Genomic DNA, 19,425 nt, shown 5'->3' on the forward strand with positions numbered 1-19,425 from the left:
CCTCCCACTTTCTTCATTCCACCATTTCATTCATTACTCATCATCACCGTCTCCTTTAGCCTAACCGGCATAACCGTGGGACGTAAAACTCAAAGATTTCATTCCTTTTTTTTCAAATAGCGGTTCACAGACAAATAGGTGTTAAGATGGTGAAAAAAGCAGTCACCTGATCGCCAAAGTTCCAAGCGTTTCCTTCGCATATCCTCCTTCCGAGCGTTTTGTCTTGTTCTCTTCCTTCCATTTGCAACCTTATAAGAGTCGAGTGGTTAAAAAAAATAAATAAATAAAATAAAATAAAAATAATAGTCGCGTCCCGTAGAACCGGTAAAAAATTTCCAAAATCTTATTTATTGCTAATATCTTTTGAGTGCCTAAGAACACTAAATTAAGTTCTATAGAGCAATATATAGTTTATAGAAATAGAATGTGAAAATATTAAATCAGTAAGGTGCCTCCTAACAGTGTCTTGAAATGTCTGACGTCAACACTTACAATGTTGGGTCGACCATAACCATTTGACCTTGTTGTTATTTAACTTGGTAGAACTTTCCCTTAGGTTCATTTATAAATGATCTTATACGCATAGAAAAAGATACAGTTTTCTCACTGAAAATAATCTTTCAAAATGGATAGTTTTTTTGCTATAAATCCTGTTTAAGTTTGGTATCGGGCTCTTCATTGCACCACTGTTATCACGCGTGCTTTTGCTGCTCGTAATTCTGACAAAGGAAGAGAGGGAAATTATATATTGAAGTGGAAGATGGTTTATACACCAATCTAAAGCACTAATAATGCCTATTACGAAACTGTAATAAAAATTTTCCGAATGCATATACTGTGCGAGTTATATGAATATACAGGGTGTTCAAAAAATCCGTTCCACCCCTAGAAATCGCAAACGGTGAGACAAATGTCAAAACAGGAAAACACGTGTTTGATTATTTTAAAAGTACAACGTATCAAAGCAATAAATGTTGTCTCAGGGCCACCCGCAGAGTCCCAGGCGGGGTCCAACTCAAAAATTGCAAATGGTAAGGGTGTCAATAGCATATCGTTGGAAACCTGTTGGGAAATGAAAGAACATGAAACAAGTCTTGACTCTCAAAAATTACCCTGTGTAAAATGGCTTTCATGTTCTTTCATTTCCCAACAGGTTTCCAAAGATATGCGATTGACACCCTTACCATTTGCAGTTTTTGAGTTGGACCCGCCTGGAACCCTGCGGGTGGCCCTGGAACAACATTTATTACTTTGATACGTTGTACATTTAAAATTATAAAACACTTGTTTTCCTGTTCTGGCATCTGTCTCACCGTTTGTGATTTCTAGGAGTGGAAACGGATTTTCTGAACACCCTGTATATTCCTATAACTCGCATGGTATATGCATTCGGGAAATATTTATTACAGTTTCGTAATAGGCGTCATTAGTAGTGCTTTCGATGGGTGTATAAACCATCTTCCACTTCGATATATAATCTCCCTCTCTTCCCTTGTGAGTTCATTTCTTTGTGGGAACAGATTTTCCGATGTTGATGAGCCCGCATTGTAAGGTAGTTGAGATACTCAGACTAAGTAATAGCTCACTTCGGTTTAGAAATTAAGAAATAATGGCGCAGTGGATCATTTCGCTCATCATGCATCATCCAATCGAATGGTGCGACATCTGGCTGACCAGAGCCCTTAAAAATACACCAGTTATCTCGTTTCAATCTTGGCCTACCCATCCTTCTACATAAGGAAGAAATAATATTAGTAAAAGTTACTGAAGCTCTTACACGATGAATTTGTGTGTTCAGTATTTGAAACTAACTGAATTTGATTTATGTTGTCTCTAGAGGGATAAGCGGGGCGGACCTCAATTTTTAATTGACATATATCATTTAAGTGATATATTGTTTGAAAACGAAAACATTTTGGTACAGGTAAGATGTTTCTGTTTCAAGTAAGATATTTCTGTGGGGCTTCTATTCAAAATGGCGAATTCGTGGGTCAATTTCTGAAATTTGCTTTTCCGTCATTTTGAATACAAAGCCACACAGAGACATCGTACCAAAATGTTTATTCAGACAATCTGACTTAATCCTGTTTTGCCATGGCTTTTCAAACGGTATAGTAGTTGAGTTTCTCTACAACATAAATCTTTTGAATTATCCTCTGGTGATGCCAGGGATCGAATTTTATTAACCGAAATTAATAAAATATGGATTTCAACCTTCTTTACTAATAGTTTCTGAGGTAAAAGAGTGGACCTAGGTTTATGGAAGACGGTATAGTGTACACTAAAACAACTGTTAACCCTATTTTGAATACAATATAGAATTTATTACATGAATGAAATAAATAAATACTATAAGATTCTATTATACTATGTGGCTAGTATAGATTACTATATGTAACCTTTCATTTTGGCAAATAGATTAATAAGTACGATAAACTATCACATATATCAAAACAACATTTCCTTGATTCAAGCTTGAACTTTGATAAAAATGAGTTCCACTTTCTGAAACATTTGAGAAGGGTGTTCTGACCATTTTAAGGCTGGGAATACTAATTCCAGAGTCGATAAAAGTAGTAAATAAATAACAAATACACAGTAAGTACAATCTTGAAGATTATGACTTAAATAATTTCTTCGGCATCTTGGACAAATCTTTAAAGCTTACATATTTCAGAATATGGTTAATCTATGTTGATTGTTTTCGCTTTGATTCGTTTCAGGCGTAGGATACCCTACGAGAAGATTGAAGGAATTAACGATTCTTCTTACACTGTTGAGCATGGGGTTCCTGCTCCCATTTATTCGTAACAATCACGCATCTGTGTACAAAACACAATAATATACTCCATGGTATTTATTTTATGCTAATTTTACGGTACGTAATGCATCATAGTGATGCGTAATCTTATCAAATTTAAAAAGAGTGTGGATATTCCTTTTTTTTTTCTCTAAAGGAGAAAAGTGGTATTGTTTTTTTATGCGAGATGACAGTGTAATGGATATTAAACCATAGTCTTACGACATAAAACTATGATACATGTTTATAATCTGATATTATAAACATATTTATCAAGTAATTTATATGATTTTTTTTCTTCAAGATTCTGCCGGAAGCTTGTATGCAAGCTCTAGGCTAGAGTTTTTGATGATAAGCACAGAAAGTGTATTTATTTTTAAATATTCCATATTTTGCACTACTATATATAATTATATAGATTATATATGTAACAAAAATACATGGTTTTCTTGCAAAGTACACGTAAATGCAAGTAAAGTTAAAATGTATATAGCTATATGATTACATATGCATCATAATTTATCGTGTTAGAAGACATGATTCCTGTTAATGAAAACTCACGATGCTATTCTTATGGTAAGCCGCTGGGTTTCTCAGTGAGCATTTAAACTCGCTTATCACCAGGATTACAACAAGTAGAATCACTCTAAAATGCCCTTCCGAAAAGGTTAAGTGTGAGAAGACTTTGAAGCATCGTTGTAACTTCAAACTCAATCGAGTCATGGACTTACACTTAATTCAGTGTGGTTCTGTCTCATGTTAAAACTCTAGTTTCATGTCCCATGTAGTCTTGGTAATGAAATAACGTTAGAGAGAGAGAAGAAGGCGTGACTGTAGTAAGATATTTTTCCAACAGTTCATTACACCCTGAAATGAACATAAACATGAAAGGCAATGTGGAATGCCTTTTGGAAAAGAAAATCAGTCGAAAGGAAAAAAAAAAAGTGACGCTACCAAGATTGTTATTGCATAATGAGATACTGATAACATTTTTTTAATTATACGTAACTGTCATTTAACTAATAAAATATTAGAATTTCGAAGACTATTTATGTTGAACGACCATAGCTTTACAGCAATGATTTAAGAGGCCTTATCACGGCGAAATTAAAATACCGCTATTTTTTCATTAATTATGTGATATCTTCAAATAAATAAAAGATAATCGAAAAGTGGAACAAGAGCTCGCTAGACAATATTATTTTATATGAGTTAGCGGTATCATGACTCACTTATCTGCTTTCGATTTCCAGCCATTTAGAAAATAGGCATTTATTTTCGTGTTTATAAATTGCTGCAAACAGAAAGCTACTAGGTGACTCGTGATAACGGTACCTCATGAAAAATAATATTGTCTAGCGCACTGTTGTTCCACATTTCGCTGTTCTTTTAGCTATTTGAAGATATCACATAATTACTGTAAAATTAGCGGTATTTTAACTTTGCAGTAATTAGGCCTCTTAATGTCCTAGAACAAATGCTCTGTTGACATCTATTTATGATAATTGATCAAGAACGAATCATGTCTAGCTATTGGTCGCCTTATTTGGGCATCTAATGTTTTCTTATGGTAGATTTACCAATAATTCTACTTGACCCAGAGATCAAGCCACTCTGATCCTGCTGTAACTTTAGTTGTTAAAACAGTTATTCATATTTAAGATGCTAATATGTAACTATTTGTTAAATTTAACGATTTGTTTGTAAAGTTTGTGTTGGTATAAAGCTGTATCTGGTTCCAGAATACTAGCAAATTATCAGAAAAGTACCTAAGTGTAGGTACACTGAAAGTATTTTTATTACAGTACTTTTCTAGGTATTGTCAGGTACGGCCATGACTAATTTTTTTTATTATTGAAAAGAATAATTGTCAGTATTCTTTAAAATATTTCCGAAAGAATTTAATTTTATTTATTTTATGTAGGTATACACCTTAAGAAAAGAAAAAAAAAAGTTTGCAAATATTTTTTTATGAATAATAAAGGTGTGGACAGTATGATTTTAGTTGAAAGATCTTTTTCATCTCAATAATTCTAGTAATTTCAGACAAGCTGACTGTAATCTTCTTATTATTGTGTGCACAAAGTCATTCCAGTGCTACGAATCACTTATACATTGAAACAAACAGAGTATTATAATGTGTTTCTTAACACAAAGCTATTCTTTACCAGCTGTCAGTCACTGCAATAGTACCAACTTAACAAAATGCTTGTCTACTGCACCAGCGAAAGAATACTAGATAGAAGAAGTTTCGCTTTCAATGTAACATACACGGAAGCAGTTCTTCCTGTCTCTAAGTTAGCGGTCCTTCCGTGAAATCTTCAATTTTTAGAAGAAAAAAGCTATTATGCTTTTAAACAGAGAAAAAAAAAAGAATACATGACGTAGCGTTTAAAAAAAAAAAAAACTAGAAATGTGTGTAGGTAGGTACACACAAATCACCAACACACACCATATATATACTACATATATGAGAGAGAGTGTGTGTGTGTGTGTGTGATTCAAAACAACACCGACAACGTTTGGGAGGTAATTCCTGACACCAAGATAAGACAAAAAGTATAGACCAACCTGAGTGCACAAATGCTTCCTTTCGGAATTATAGGCTGCTGAAATCATATATATATATATATATATATATATATATATATATATATATATATATATATATATATATATATATATGTGTGTGTGTGTGTGTGTGTGTGTGTGTGTGTGTGTGTGTGTGTGTGTGTGTGTGTGTGTGTGTGTGTGTGTGTGTGTGTGTGTGTGTGTGTGTGTGTGTGTGTGTGTGTGTGTGTGTGTGTGTGTGTGTGTGTGATTTGTGTGAACCTATTTACATACACTTCTAAAGTTTTTTTTTTTCTTTTTTATACGATGGCATGGCTGTACAATGTACCTAAATGTACACAAACAGTAATCTAAAATGCTCTCTGAATACACATATTCATATTGCTACTATAAAATCTAACAGTCCAAATGTGCCAATGTATTTCATTTAATATAATTATTTATATCAATTGTTTGATAAGTGTGACATTTTTCTACACAACACCGATAATCTTTTGTATAGTATAAAGCTAATCAAACACATTGCAAGATTAAAATAATATTCTTTCGTATCATGTTTTTGTCTTTACTTTTTGTCAGAAAATGTCTGTTGTTTCATATTGTATGCATTTGGTTTATAATATGAAACAATACAGGGTTAGCATAAATGATTCATGCGTTTTGAAACGGCTATATTTTCAAAAGTATTACACGCACACACACTTGAAAGATATATGAAAAGAACCATAAACTCACTAAGTTTGTACTGTGTGGCAGCACGAGTCCAATATCTTTCCGATTGGGTGTGGCAATGTGCAGTGTGGCAGTATGAGATTAGTACCTGTGGAAAATGGAGGGAAAGCAAGAAAAAAAGTTTTTGTGTGCTTGAACATGTCAGATGTTCGTCTGTTACAGCTGTGCAACGCGCTTTCAGAAGAGAGTATGGAAAAGAACCGCCAGGAAAACATAGCATTTTGCGGTGGTATCGGCAATTCAAGGACACTGGTTGCTTGTGTAAAGGAAATAGCACCTGGCCTCCCAGATCTCCTGATTTAACACCCTGCGACTTCTTCCTGTAGGGGGTAAGGATTTTGTTTACGTACTCCCACTACCGTAATCCTTAGTAAATGAGCTCGAGTATTGTCTGGACGTGTGTCGTGTTACCAAAGGGACACATATTGAACAGTTGTAGAGGGTGTATAAACTTAATGAGTTTGTGGTTCTTTTTCATATATATTTCATGTATAATACTTTTGAAAATATTGGATTCCCGGCGGGAGCTCATGTGGTTCGGATTCCACGTTAATCAGTAGGTCCCATCTCATATAGCCTCGCTGCTGAAAAGGACGTTAAACTCAAGATCAATTCAACTTTTGAAAATACAGTCTTTTCAAAATGAATGATTAATTTATGCTAATCCTGTGATTGATTCCGTCCTGATTGTTTATTATAAAGTAGGTATCTTGTTCTATTCAAACTTTTTGTAAAAAATCAACTTATGTAGCAAGAAATCAGTAGCGAAGTGAAGAGATGGATTAACGGGTCCTGTTACCCCGTTAGCAAAAGCCAAACAATGAAAAATATAATTTTATTTATGTCCTTGTGCAAGAACAATGTTTACGTGGGTTCTGAACTATCTATAACTTGAATCTGGTGTGGTTGGCCAGTCTAGGTCGTCTAGTAAAGAACAAGCCCTTATACACAACAATTTATCTCGTCTCTAGAATTACAGAACCTCATCACAGGTTCGCTACGTAAACAAGTACTGTAGTTCAGTCCAAATGTGTATTGTGTAATAATAAATATTTCTTGCTTAAAATATTTCGTAAATCGGAGATTGTTTCTAATACTAAAACATTTTCTGACAAATTTATGTAAATTGACAGAATTTAATTGTAAATTATCGATTGCTCTTCATTCTCCCGAAAAAAAAAAAATAGTTTACCACTGTTCTTTACTCCATTTTCCGATTTAAAAAAAAACTTGTCCAATTAAAAGTACTAGTAAATTTACATGTTCTTGAAAAATTAATTAATTTTACGTTGTCACGTACTTTGTGTGCTCTACCACTCATAGGCGAATATTTGTCGACGTCTAGATTTAGTCATATAAGCGGGTAAAATTATCAAGGCATTGAAAAGTCTTACACATGAGACTAAATGGATAACTTCAGGCAGTCTTTGTTTTCGTAATTCTATCGTACTGTAGCAGAATGCCCGTCCTACGCATGGAGAGAATACACTTCAATTTGGATATAAAGGACTGAATTTTGATTTAAACGGCATCGGAAGTGTCACTGTTCGTCCAAGTGACCCTCAAAAGCATGGATTCGACATTAATATCGCTCAGTTTGGATCATTTTAAAATATCTTCCCCCTCCCCTAAGTTGCATCGTCAAAGCGAACTGATAAAATCCATTCCAGACTTAAATCTCATTTATGTTGAAAATTTGATCGAGAACGATCGTGTGGTTCAAGAATTATTAAGTCACAAACGTAGTTAGTTACATTTTTATGTATTTTTATGTATCTCCTCCCTCCCCCTCCCCGAAATTGTATCATCAAAGTGAAATAATAAAAACTATTCCAGACCTGAATCTCATTTATGTTGAAAATTTGATCGAGATCAGTCGTCTGGTTTAAGAGGTACAAAGTCTCACACATAGTGACTTTCATGTTTATCTATATTGATTACATGTTCTATCGTCTTGTGATAACGCCATCGGATACAGAATGATAACACGACATTAATGTAAATTTGTCTATGAGTGGTATATATAAAGTTAATTAATTTTACTCTAGTCACATTCCAATGTAATAGTTTTAGTGTGTGTTTTAATATACTGATTACATTTTTATGTATATTCTGTTGTGTATGAAATTGTGGTATTGTTCTTTTAATGATTATTACATCATGATTATCAAAATTGTTCAGAAAGTTGTTAAAACCAGAAGTGTTAGTATGCAATGGCTAATATTAACAGACAGTAAAATAATAATAATAATAAAAAAACGTTAATATATATATGATTATTTTGACAGTATTGCCACATTTTGTGTGGTTCAGTACGTATAGAAATATTCATAATGAAGTTTGTACTATACTTTTTTTTAATGTTTGTGTTTATCTTTCTTTGCATGAAAAATATCAATGAAAAGAAAGAAACTATTGTATATAATTTTATGTATATATAATTTGTATTTATTTCCCCAAACATTTTTATACTAAATAAATAATAAATTTCTACCAGTCAATGGCAAAATTGCATCATTATTTCATATGATTCATAGAATCATCTCTCCGTTCAAAAATAGTTAAGTACTGCTTTCAAAAGACAACATTTCCAAGTGTAGAAATTTTGCAGAAGATACGTATGAATTTACGAGGGGCAGTCAAAATATTCCCGGAATTGAGTATTCAGCACATTCTTGTTGAATGTTCTGAATACTCAGATCTCAGAGAGTGAGCTTCTACGTGGCTAAGCGGTTAGCGTACGCGCCTTGCGCGTGGAAGACCCGGGTTTGATTCCCGGCGGGAGCTCATGTGGTTCGGATTCCACGTTAATCAGTAGGTCCACGTCTGATATAGCCTCGGTGCTGAACGGGACGTTAAACTCAAAATCAACTCAACTCAACTCAAATCTCAGAGAGCGTTACGGTCTGCCTTCTCAACTTACCCGTGTATTGGGGGATACTAGTGTTATTGTTGACCGGGTACTTCAGTTGATTCGTGCACTGGGGTTGCTCACGTTCTCTGAACTTTTTTTTAGTTTGTTGTTACTGTTTTATGATTGCTAAAGTTTATATATATATTCTGTGCTTTTATTGTTTTTTTTCTATATATTGTTATTGTTATTATATATGTTTATCTTATTTATTCTTTTATCCTCTTCTTTGCATTTTTTTCTTTTCATTTAGCAGCTCTTTTGTTTCTTCGGATTCTATTCGTTTTAGCCTGTTCCTTTTTTTAATCTTGTCGTCCTGAGCAACCGTGTTTATCGTGATGGGGACATATAACCTTGATGCTGACGTCCGCATTAAACCCCCCCACCCATTCCATTCCATTGTTCCCGGAATTTTGTTGTATTTCTCTATTCTCACAATACAAGTACACATTTGCTTTATCACCTTGAAAGGAGGTACCTTCGGAACACACACACACACACACATACACACATACACACACACACACACTTACTTACTTGCTCAACTGTTCCTGCAAATTGCTGGAAACACTGACGAAACGCCTTATTTGATATCGTCCGAAGTTCATCCGTTGCGTTGGTTTTGATCTCTTCTACGTTGGCGAAACGGAAAAGGTCCATTTTTAGCTTTGGGAAGTCAAACATCCGATGGTGTTAGACAGATTTTAAGGCTATCAAACTCTTTGAATCAGATTTTCTCCAATTTACACATGAATTCAATGTTTGCGCGTTGCTCGATCTCTGAAATTACGCCAACTGATCACTACACACTTTTTTGTGTAGCTACACTACTCGTACACTGCCTGCTAAGACTAGGGATGGCCAGAACCGGTTCCTGTTGGAGCCGGTTTTCGGGTCTGAACGGTTCCGGTTCTAGAAGATCCGGTTCCGGAACCGGTTTTTCGCATCCAGGTCTGGAACCGGGTATTCGGATCCAGATCTGGAACCGGTTCCTAGGATCCGGTTCTGGAACCGGGTTTTCGGATTCAGGTCCGGAACCGGAACTTTGTGGCCATCATTAGTTAAGACGTGTTTACACTTGTCAAATTCATAATTAGGCAACCCAAGGACTGTATTGCACAAGATTCATTGTGGTTGCATCACAAATGCCAAAACTACAAGATTCCGGGAACATTTCGACCGCTCCTCGTACAGTATCATTAGTGCGTGACGAGAAGAAGAAAATGTCCAAAGGCAACTGATAGATCTCGTTGAGCTGAATAAAGTGTTATGGGTTAATGTAAGTATATCCTCATGCGTAGATTTCGAAAAAATAGAAACTTTGTTTTTGTAAACTTAAGGATTGATGCTGTACAAGAAGCACCTTTTGAAGTAAAACTTGTACTGAGGTATACCCCCTCAGTAAGCTCTTCATTATGACGCAAGTAAGACTACAGTACATAGTAAAGGTAATGAGATATAGCCATCAAAATTAAAGTTAACTCTGTTAAAACTTTAATTTTTGTTTAACTAAAGTAGTCTCTAATGTTAAGACATATACAGGGTGTAACAAAAAGGTACGGCAAAATTTCAAGGGTGGATTCCTTATGATGTGAAATAGTAACATTCTGGTCGCTCCTTAATGTGACTCAATTTAAACCTAAATAACTCAGACCCTAATTAAGCTAGGAAGAAATTTTAGTAGCAATGTGTCCTGAAGGATGAAGCTTTCCGCCGATATGCATTTTATGAATGTACCCCCAAGGGGGAAGGAATGCCATCTCCAAAATCCTGTTAAAAAAAAAAAAAAAAACGTAATTATTCTCCCCTGTCCGCCGTGGTACCCCCCACATACATAAAATGCATATCGGCGGAAAGCGTCGTCCTTCAGAAAGACATAGATACCAAAATTATCTTTCTAGCTAAATTAGGGTCTGAGTTATTGAGGTTTAAATTGAATTACATTAAGGAGCGACCAGAATGTAATTATTTCCCACCATTAGGCGGCTTAATGGCCGTAACTCTGTAACGATGCATTTCCCGACATATGGTCATATGAACTTTTTTGTTTGTCTACCCATAAGGAATCCACCCCTGAAATTTTGCCGTACCTTTTTGTTACACAATGTATACATCAGGTGATAGATCACATGGAACTGAACTAAACGACGTGCTTGAAGGTAAACTCTCATGTGCAGTTTTTGAGAAAAACTAATTTTCATGGCGTTAAAAAGTACGTCGTTCGTTGTCAATGTGATGCAGTTGATTTTTTTTTTTTTTAATTTTGAGAGAAAGATTATTTATTTATTTATGGACTGTCTATGTTAGAAGAAAACAAACAACAATAGATATCATCTGGTAGTTAGCAGCGTATTTTTCTAACAGTGATACATGTACTCTCTAACAGTGATACACATACCGTTAACAGTGATACAGGGCCGGATTTTGGGGATCTAAAATGCGAAACTAGCAGTGAAAATAGCCACACTTTCCTGAACTTTTGTAGTCGTTTTTCCGTTTGGGGTTTAAAAGAAAGCAGAGTTTTGCAAAAGCAATAGTTTAAGTCGATTTTCTGAAGGTTGAAGGAAAAGGATTCACAACGTAAACAGTATTCCTCATTCACATCACAAGTCCCTAAAGGCATTAAAGCAATTCAAATGTACCGGTAGTTCTTGGTGCATCCCCTATCAGAAAATCCTGGATCCGACCCTGCAGTGACATATATATTCAACAGTGACACGTATACTCCAAACGTTTTAATTAAGGTAAAACGATATTGAGAGATGAAGTACACAGATGATTGTACAGCAGGCGACACTTCTAAATGGTACAGCCATATGGAGATTTACGGCTAAGGTGTACCATTTAGAAGTGTCCCCCGCTGTACAAAAATAAGGACAAAATATGTCTAGACGAGCGTGTTTAGGATTTGTGTAGGAGCTATGGCCATCAAATAGTTGATTTTATCCATTGTTTTAAAAAATGTATTTAAAAAATCTAAAAGTAAGATTTTAAAAAAATGTACAAATGTTGATACAATAAGAAAAGCAGGAAACCTTACATACAGAACCAAACCTTTGTGGATCTTTGTAAGGGAATTAAATAGTAGCAATTTAACTGCTGAATGTAGTATAGAATTCTAGGGTAGAAAGTTATCTTACTCAAAAATCATCACGTTATGGAAGTTTTTAAATGAATTCGCTTGATTCCATACGTGCCGAAGAAATCTCATGTACACTCATGTCCAAAATGATTCTCGTATATCTATAATTGTCTTCTTGTAAAAATATAATTTAATAATGAGTTCGTAGGGTACTTTTAATACTGATACTATGTGTATAATCAGGAAATGAAAGTTTGTGGTAAATTTCATTGAAAAAGAATTATAAATACGAAAATTAGAATGAGTAAAACAAAATGTTGGTAAATGGACAAGAAAGTTTTATTTTCGTTTTATTGTTCTTATTTACTGCTCTTTTGACATGAAATTTGCCACATACATGGCCTTACCGATATACACATGCTAACATTATAGGAAATACCGGACGAATTCATTATCAAATTATATTCCTACAACAACATATTTATAGACGTGCGACAATAATTTTGGACATGAGTGTATCTATCAAGATGCTTAAATATCTTGACAAAATTGAACATACCGGACCTTTCGAAACACCTAAGAGAGACAAAAACATAACTTTGATAAAGTAAAATTGATAAAGTCGTCATCATTCATAGAAAAACAAGTATACTAGTTTTCTTGCATTCGCGAGAGGAGATCAAAATTAAATGGAGATGTGGGATTCCTGGACAAAAGTTGGAATATCATCAACAACTTTACCTTCGTCACAAAATTACTGAAGAAAACCGATAACAATGTATTCTGCTGAGTAGCGAGCTTCTTTTACTTGTGAATGTTTATTATATGTTAAATTCAATACATCCTCCTCAGTAAATATGTTTCCTAACTTAAATCTTGACAGTGCCACGTGAATTGGGAATTGTTGTTGGAAGTTCTAAAGAAGGTTGGGTTAGAACGGAAAGATCGAAGACTCATAACGAACTTATATATGAACCAACAAGTAAGTGTTAGAATAGGAGAGGAAATGACGAAGGGGAGTGCAATTGGACGGGGAGTTCGAGAAGGATGCTGTTTCTCGCCAACAATATTTAATATCTATCTAGAACAGATAGTGAAAAAGAGCCTACATAAGAAGATGGCATTTTGATAGGAGATATACGGTTTGCAGATGATATGGCGCTTGTTGCAGAATCTAAAGAAAATCAATAAGACGTTAGAAAACTTGAAGAAGAGCTGTGAGAAATATAGGATGAAAATAAATGTTAGAAAGACAAAAGCCATGGTGATTGGAACGAAGAGGTCTGTATCAAATATAAAAGTAGGAGGGGAGAAAATAGAATAGGTGACTAGTTTTCGATACCTGAGTAGTATTATTAGTAATGATATGAAGTGTGAACGTGAAATAAAAGCAAGGATAGGAATGGCGAAAGAAGCCTTTAGGAGGAAGAAAGTAATATTTTGTGGGACTTTGAATAAAGAGTTGAAAAAGGTTCATAAAATGTTTCGTGTGGACTATTGTACTCTATGAAACAGAAACTTGGATATTACGCAAAAATGACGAAAAACGACTAGAAGCATTCGAAATGTGTGTGTGGAGAAGAATGAAGAGAATTAGCTGGATCAAGCGGAAACGAATGAGAAGAAAAGAACAATTTTAGATATTATTAAGAAGAGGAAGAGAAACTGGTAGGGACATTGGCTAAGAAGAAACTGTATCATGAGGGGCGTGCTAGAGGGTATGGTGGCAGGAAAGAGAGGAAGGGGCGAAGGAGATTGCAATTTATCAAAATAGGAAAATCGTATGTGAAGACGAAGAAGTTATGGGAAGACTGTGAAGCATGGAAGCTCTAAGTTGCGGCAAATGACCTGCCAATTATGACAGAGAATATCTATGATGATGAATAGTTTGGAGCAGCAAAGTGAGTTCGTTTGGAGCTTATTAACACTCAGGAATGGTTTCTGATTCTGTTAATTTTATGGTTATTTTTGTTTATCGTTGAACCGAATATTTTCAGAGCGATGCATTGTTTGAACAAGATGTGAACAATTTTTGAGAGGTTATAGTTCTTGAACATCTCTCTGAAGTAGCGCTCCTCAACCATTTTTCCTTTGAGGCACACTAAAGTACGTTTCAAACTTTCGCGACATCTTTGCATGTTATTCTCTCCTAGACACAAAAAAGCAAACATAAAAATACCTATATATATATAACATGTTTTTAATTGTGAAACGACTACGAGATACAAATCTCACAAGCAAATCATGTAAGACTCTGATAGAAACATATTAACATTAAAGAAACTTATGACCAAGGGCGCCATGTTGTGGTTTCCAAGTGGGGGCCAGTATAAGCGACGTTTCAAATATAGTTTCAAATTTTGCTGTAACTAATGTAAAAATTCTATTGGGTTTTCAATATTCCTAAGTATAATTTCCTCTTGGGGGAGGGGGGGCGAGCGCCCCACCTTGCCCCCCTGATGGGCGCCCTTGCTTATGACTCTTAAGCAGAAATATGAGAAAGAAATATTACCATCAGAAATATAGGAAGACATCAAACTTAAAGCGTGAGATATTTGTTTCTGGCGATTTTTGCAAAGCATATTTATGCGTGGACGAACTCTTGACACACACACACACACACACACACACACACACACACACACACACACACACACATATATATATATATATATATCCAATGTTTCTTTCCAAAGAAAAATGAACACTGTTAAAAGCACGCTTTCCAGCTTTAAACTTGGATGACAAATGTGAAATCAAGTCGATTGGCGATATATTTTAATTTTCTTCTAAAGATAATTTCTTTGCGGAAGATCTTAGAAGACATTAAAATTCTCGAGACACACCTGACATGTATTCGCGACACAACGGTTGAGGAACGTTTTTCTAAAGACCCGTATTAATTGAGATTTCTTCCTTACTTTTGTACGTACTGTACTATCGAATAATGTATCCAGTGTCTGTCATTTGATATCTATCCTGAATATTTTGATATCGTCTGATTTGTAAATAGCCCTGGAAACAGGATAATACAGAAACAGACAGAACAATGGAAGAATTATAGGAAAGAAAATATGAGAACATAGGAAAGTATGAGGAAATCTATGGCAGTGGCGGATCCAGGGAGGGGGCAATTGCCCCCCTCCAGAAGAGAAAACTTTCGCATTTTAGTATATAAAAATAAAACCCATAACAGAGTTTGGAGTTCTTAAAAGTAACTCTAAGTAGCAGTATTACAACCCCCCCCAGAAGTCCGTCCTGGATCCGCCCCTGATCTATGGAGAGATGAAATTATGAGAAAAGGAAGGAGGGGGGGGCATTATTGCTGACAGTAGAAAATAAGAATGGGAATATAATTAGCGAGCAGAACAAAGTTTTACGATATATTAAAAACTTGTATAAGAGTAAGGATATACCACCTAGTCTAGATTTCTTAAAAGAAGACGCAGTATACGAAGATGACCAGTGATTTACTATACTTCGGGACAAATTTCCTAAAGAGATATCCTAGATGAGAAATTGTTTATTAACGGGGAAAATAATATGCCAGTTGAATTCATTAACAATTTGATGAGAAGAGAGAAAAATATGTACACCTCTGCAATTAAATATATGAAACTTTAGGTTACGAGGGGCAAGGGTATAAGAGATGCTATCAACTTATTAAAAGTAATGAGTGGATTTGTAATAAAAAATACCCTAGTAAACGTAAAAGTTGAGACAAGGTTGGGTTGGAACGAAAAGACCGAAAATTTATATATGAACCAACAAATAAGAAACAGAATAACAAATAAAACACAGTTCTGACCAGAGCAGAATGAAATATATTAAAAACTATACTTACAATGTTACAGTTTCAAGGACCTAACGTCCTCTTCATCAGACACAAACACTCTGATGTGTTTGTGTCTGATGAAGAGGACGTTAGGTCCTTGAAACTGTAACATTGTAAGTATAGTTTTTAATATATTTCATTCTGCTCTGGTCAGAACTGTGTTTTATTTGTTACTCTACTTATCCAGAGCCATGGAGTTTGTTCATTAAGAAACAGAATAAGGAGGAATAAAAATTGATAGAAGAGAATGCAATTGGAAGATGTTGCCCTTTCTCAACATTATTTAATACTTATCTAGAAGAGACAGTGAAGAAGGTTCTAGCTATATATTTCGGTAAGAGGCAGAAGGATTACATGCATACTGTTTCCGGATGGTATGGGTCTTGTTGCAGAATCTTGAAAGAAAATTAATCAGGTACACTACCTTGATAAGCAAGCATTCAATAGGAAAAGAGGACTGCTAACATCAAGACATGTGTCGTAGGACTTTCGAAAACGATTTATTAAGACTCTGGTATGGAGCGTGGCACTATATGGATCAGAGGTATGGACATTGAGAAAAGCTGAACTATCCAGGCTGGAAACATTTGAAATATGGTGTTGGCGCAGAATGATGCGATCCATATCATGGATCGAAAGGACAAGGAATGAAGACGCACTAAAAGAAGCTAACGAAGGACGACAGATCATGAAGGTAATAGGAAAAAGAAGAAACAGCATGCTTGGCCATCTTATTCAGCACTCCAACTGGATCATCATGTTCATAGAGGGAAAGGCAGAAGGAAAACCAGGAAGAGGAAGACCAAGGATAGAATATCTAGATGTAGTCGCGAAGACGAAACCTTATCAGAGTATAAAACATTTCTCCCAATGCAGAGAAAAGTTTTAAAATTTCTATGTTGCCCACCAACCTATGGTTGAGGTGAGAAAGAAGACGACCTTGATAGAAATAGAAACCCGAAAAATAAAAGGATAGGTATTGCTCTGCACCAGTGCATAGAAGGAACTAGTTCTGATGCTGAAGTGCCCTTTGGGGGCATGTAAGGCTTCAGTTGTACGTGGTATGGTATGCAGTAAGTCGTCAATGTCATGTGACAATTGGTATCATAGGCTACCTTAAATAACTGTTGTATATTTGTGGATCTGTATCGGCCGTTTTGCAATTTTAGTTGTAGAAGTTGCCAAACATTTTCTATAGGACTAATATCTGGCGGTTATCTGAGCCATAATAAAATTTGCTCTTCCCAGCGGATAGTCAGTCTTTTTTTCCTTTACCTCAGTGAAGAGTAGAAATCCACCAATCTTGAAATAACTTGTTGCATTTTGCAGCGTTGATGTGCCTCTATCAAGAAATGAGAATACTACGACCCGCTGTCCAAATTACACCCCACACTATGTCACTTACACCGCCACATAAGATGGTGGAATTGTGGTTTGTCAGTCGATTCCATACCCACTTTCAACAGCTGCCTAGAATTAGCGAAATCGCCTTTCATCGGACAATGCTGCATGACACTTCTTTTCGCCGCTTTCGACAAAAATATCTTATGACAATAAAAGCTTTCGAAATGTGAAGAATAATGGAGAAAATTAACTGGGTCGAATAGAAGATCCACGGAGAATGGCTGGGAATATTGAGGAAGGAAATAACAATTTTTGATATGTTTTTATTTATTATTTATTTAAGAAAGAGAAACGGGAACATCCTAAGGAAAATGGTTAAAGGAATGGTAGAACGAAAAAGATGAAGAGGTCAAAAGAGGCTACGATTGATGAACGATATTTAAACATATAATTGCTGCGTCGAAACGAGGTGGTTAGCTGAGGAGAAACTTCTCATTGCAGAATATCTCTGACTATGCGGTACTAGGTTTACAGTATTAGTTACTATTATTACTATTCATATACAAGGTACCCGAGATCACCTTCTGGGCCTTCTAAAATAAAAGAAAATGAGTTCTAACAAAAGTAAAAATATTTCTGATGATGGGTATGATATAATAAGAAGATTCGTTTAGTTCCAACATGGTTCTTATCTATTTACAGAAAATGAAAATAAATAAATAAAAAAAAACTTGGAAAAAATGTAGGATCTGCAAGTTTTGTGGAACTGGGAATATTTCAGTGTGTTCGTGTAAAAAAAAAAAAAAAAAAAAAAAAAAAAAAAACTGGAACACACTCAAATATTTCCAGTTCTACAAAACGCATCGTTCCTAGAGTTTTTCTCGGCTGTCTGGAATTTTCTATAAATGGACAAGAGCCGTTTTGGAACTGGACGACTCGATATGATGAAAAATTGGTAACTTAAGTTTTTATTCAAACACTTGCGATAAAAAAAAAATACCCACCTGATAGCTGGTATAAAAACTAAGCTTATCAATTATGTGCAAATTCTCATTGCTTATCATTAATTAACCTAAAACATACCTGTTGCAGTTATTTTACGACAACAGTGTTGCCAGGTGCTGCGTTTCTGCCAAAAATCACTCATTTTACGGACTTGGATTAAATAGTCTTTTTGCATAGCAACACTGCATCAACTTTGTCACATTTTCGCACCAATGGATAAATGTTGATGCATACTGCACATATACAAAGGGATTCACCCACAGGAAATAAGTTTTCTGCAACTTAATGTTGATTTTCTTCATTTTGTACTTTTTTTTTTTTTTTTTTTTTTATTTTACACTTTCGGTACTTTCTTTCGTCACTACACATAAACGTTACAAATTCCAACATTGGTCATGATCTCGAAAATATCTTCATAGAACACACACACATTTGTTTCAAGTCTCAGGTCTTTCTCGTTCTTGGTTCCAAAGATATACTCTATCAAACTTTGGGTTGCGCAACTTTATGGACACGCTGTAGTAAAAAGCAAATGATACCGAAGAAAGAATTTAGATTAAAAAGTTGAACCAAATGATGATAAAAGAACAATGATAGGACAATTGTAGATGATTTAAAGACTAAAGCAGAAAATAGAGAAGTCTATTGGCGAAATGTAGAATATTACAGTAGTGAAGATAAAGAGGAAGAAGAAGAAATTGAAGAATAGATTGAAGGTTAAAAAGCAGATGAAGATAATGAACGAAATGCAGAATAATGTAGTGAAAACTCAGAAGAAAATGATGAAGAAGAGTACAGAATCAATGCCTGAAAACAGAGGATATGAGCAATAAAGAAATGATCGTGGTGTTATAAATATTAAGGTATTGGCCACCAATAGCTTGAATACATTCGAATATACTCCAGAATTAAATAACCGGAAACTTTATTCATACCAGAAACGAATTTTCAAAGTAAACTAAGAAAAGAAAACAAAATTATATATATTTCAATTACATATATATAATCCTTAAAATTATACTGGAAGATGTTCTATGTAGTCCTGTGAAATCATATATTTTTTCTTCATACTTTTAATAGCTTTCAGCAGAATTGTTTGTAACAATATGCTCTTTTCTTTTTTTTCTATTTTTTTTTAAATATAA

The 19,425-nt window shown here is 34.9% G+C and overlaps 1 protein-coding gene across 2 annotated transcripts in view; it reads left to right on the forward strand.

Annotated features, from left to right (window-relative positions):
- Ctns (lysosomal cystine transporter cystinosin) overlaps positions 1-19,425 on the forward strand; it is a 167,707-nt gene that overhangs the window by 136,521 nt on the left and 11,761 nt on the right. Inside the window, exon 11 of one of the 2 annotated variants that reach the window (XR_014128700.1) lies at positions 2,724-2,878. Coding sequence is in view for 1 of the 2 variants with exons in the window: in XM_081742126.1 (XP_081598252.1) it covers positions 2,724-2,811 (88 nt within the window). In the remaining variant the exon portion in view is untranslated. Of the gene's footprint in view, positions 1-2,723; positions 5,215-19,425 lie in introns of those variants that run through there. The other variant, XM_081742126.1, reaches the window with a different exon arrangement.

This window comes from Thermobia domestica, chromosome 16 (assembly GCF_964235325.1).
Source record: "Thermobia domestica chromosome 16, izTheDome1.hap1.1, whole genome shotgun sequence".
Taxonomy (NCBI): domain Eukaryota; kingdom Metazoa; phylum Arthropoda; class Insecta; order Zygentoma; family Lepismatidae; genus Thermobia; species Thermobia domestica.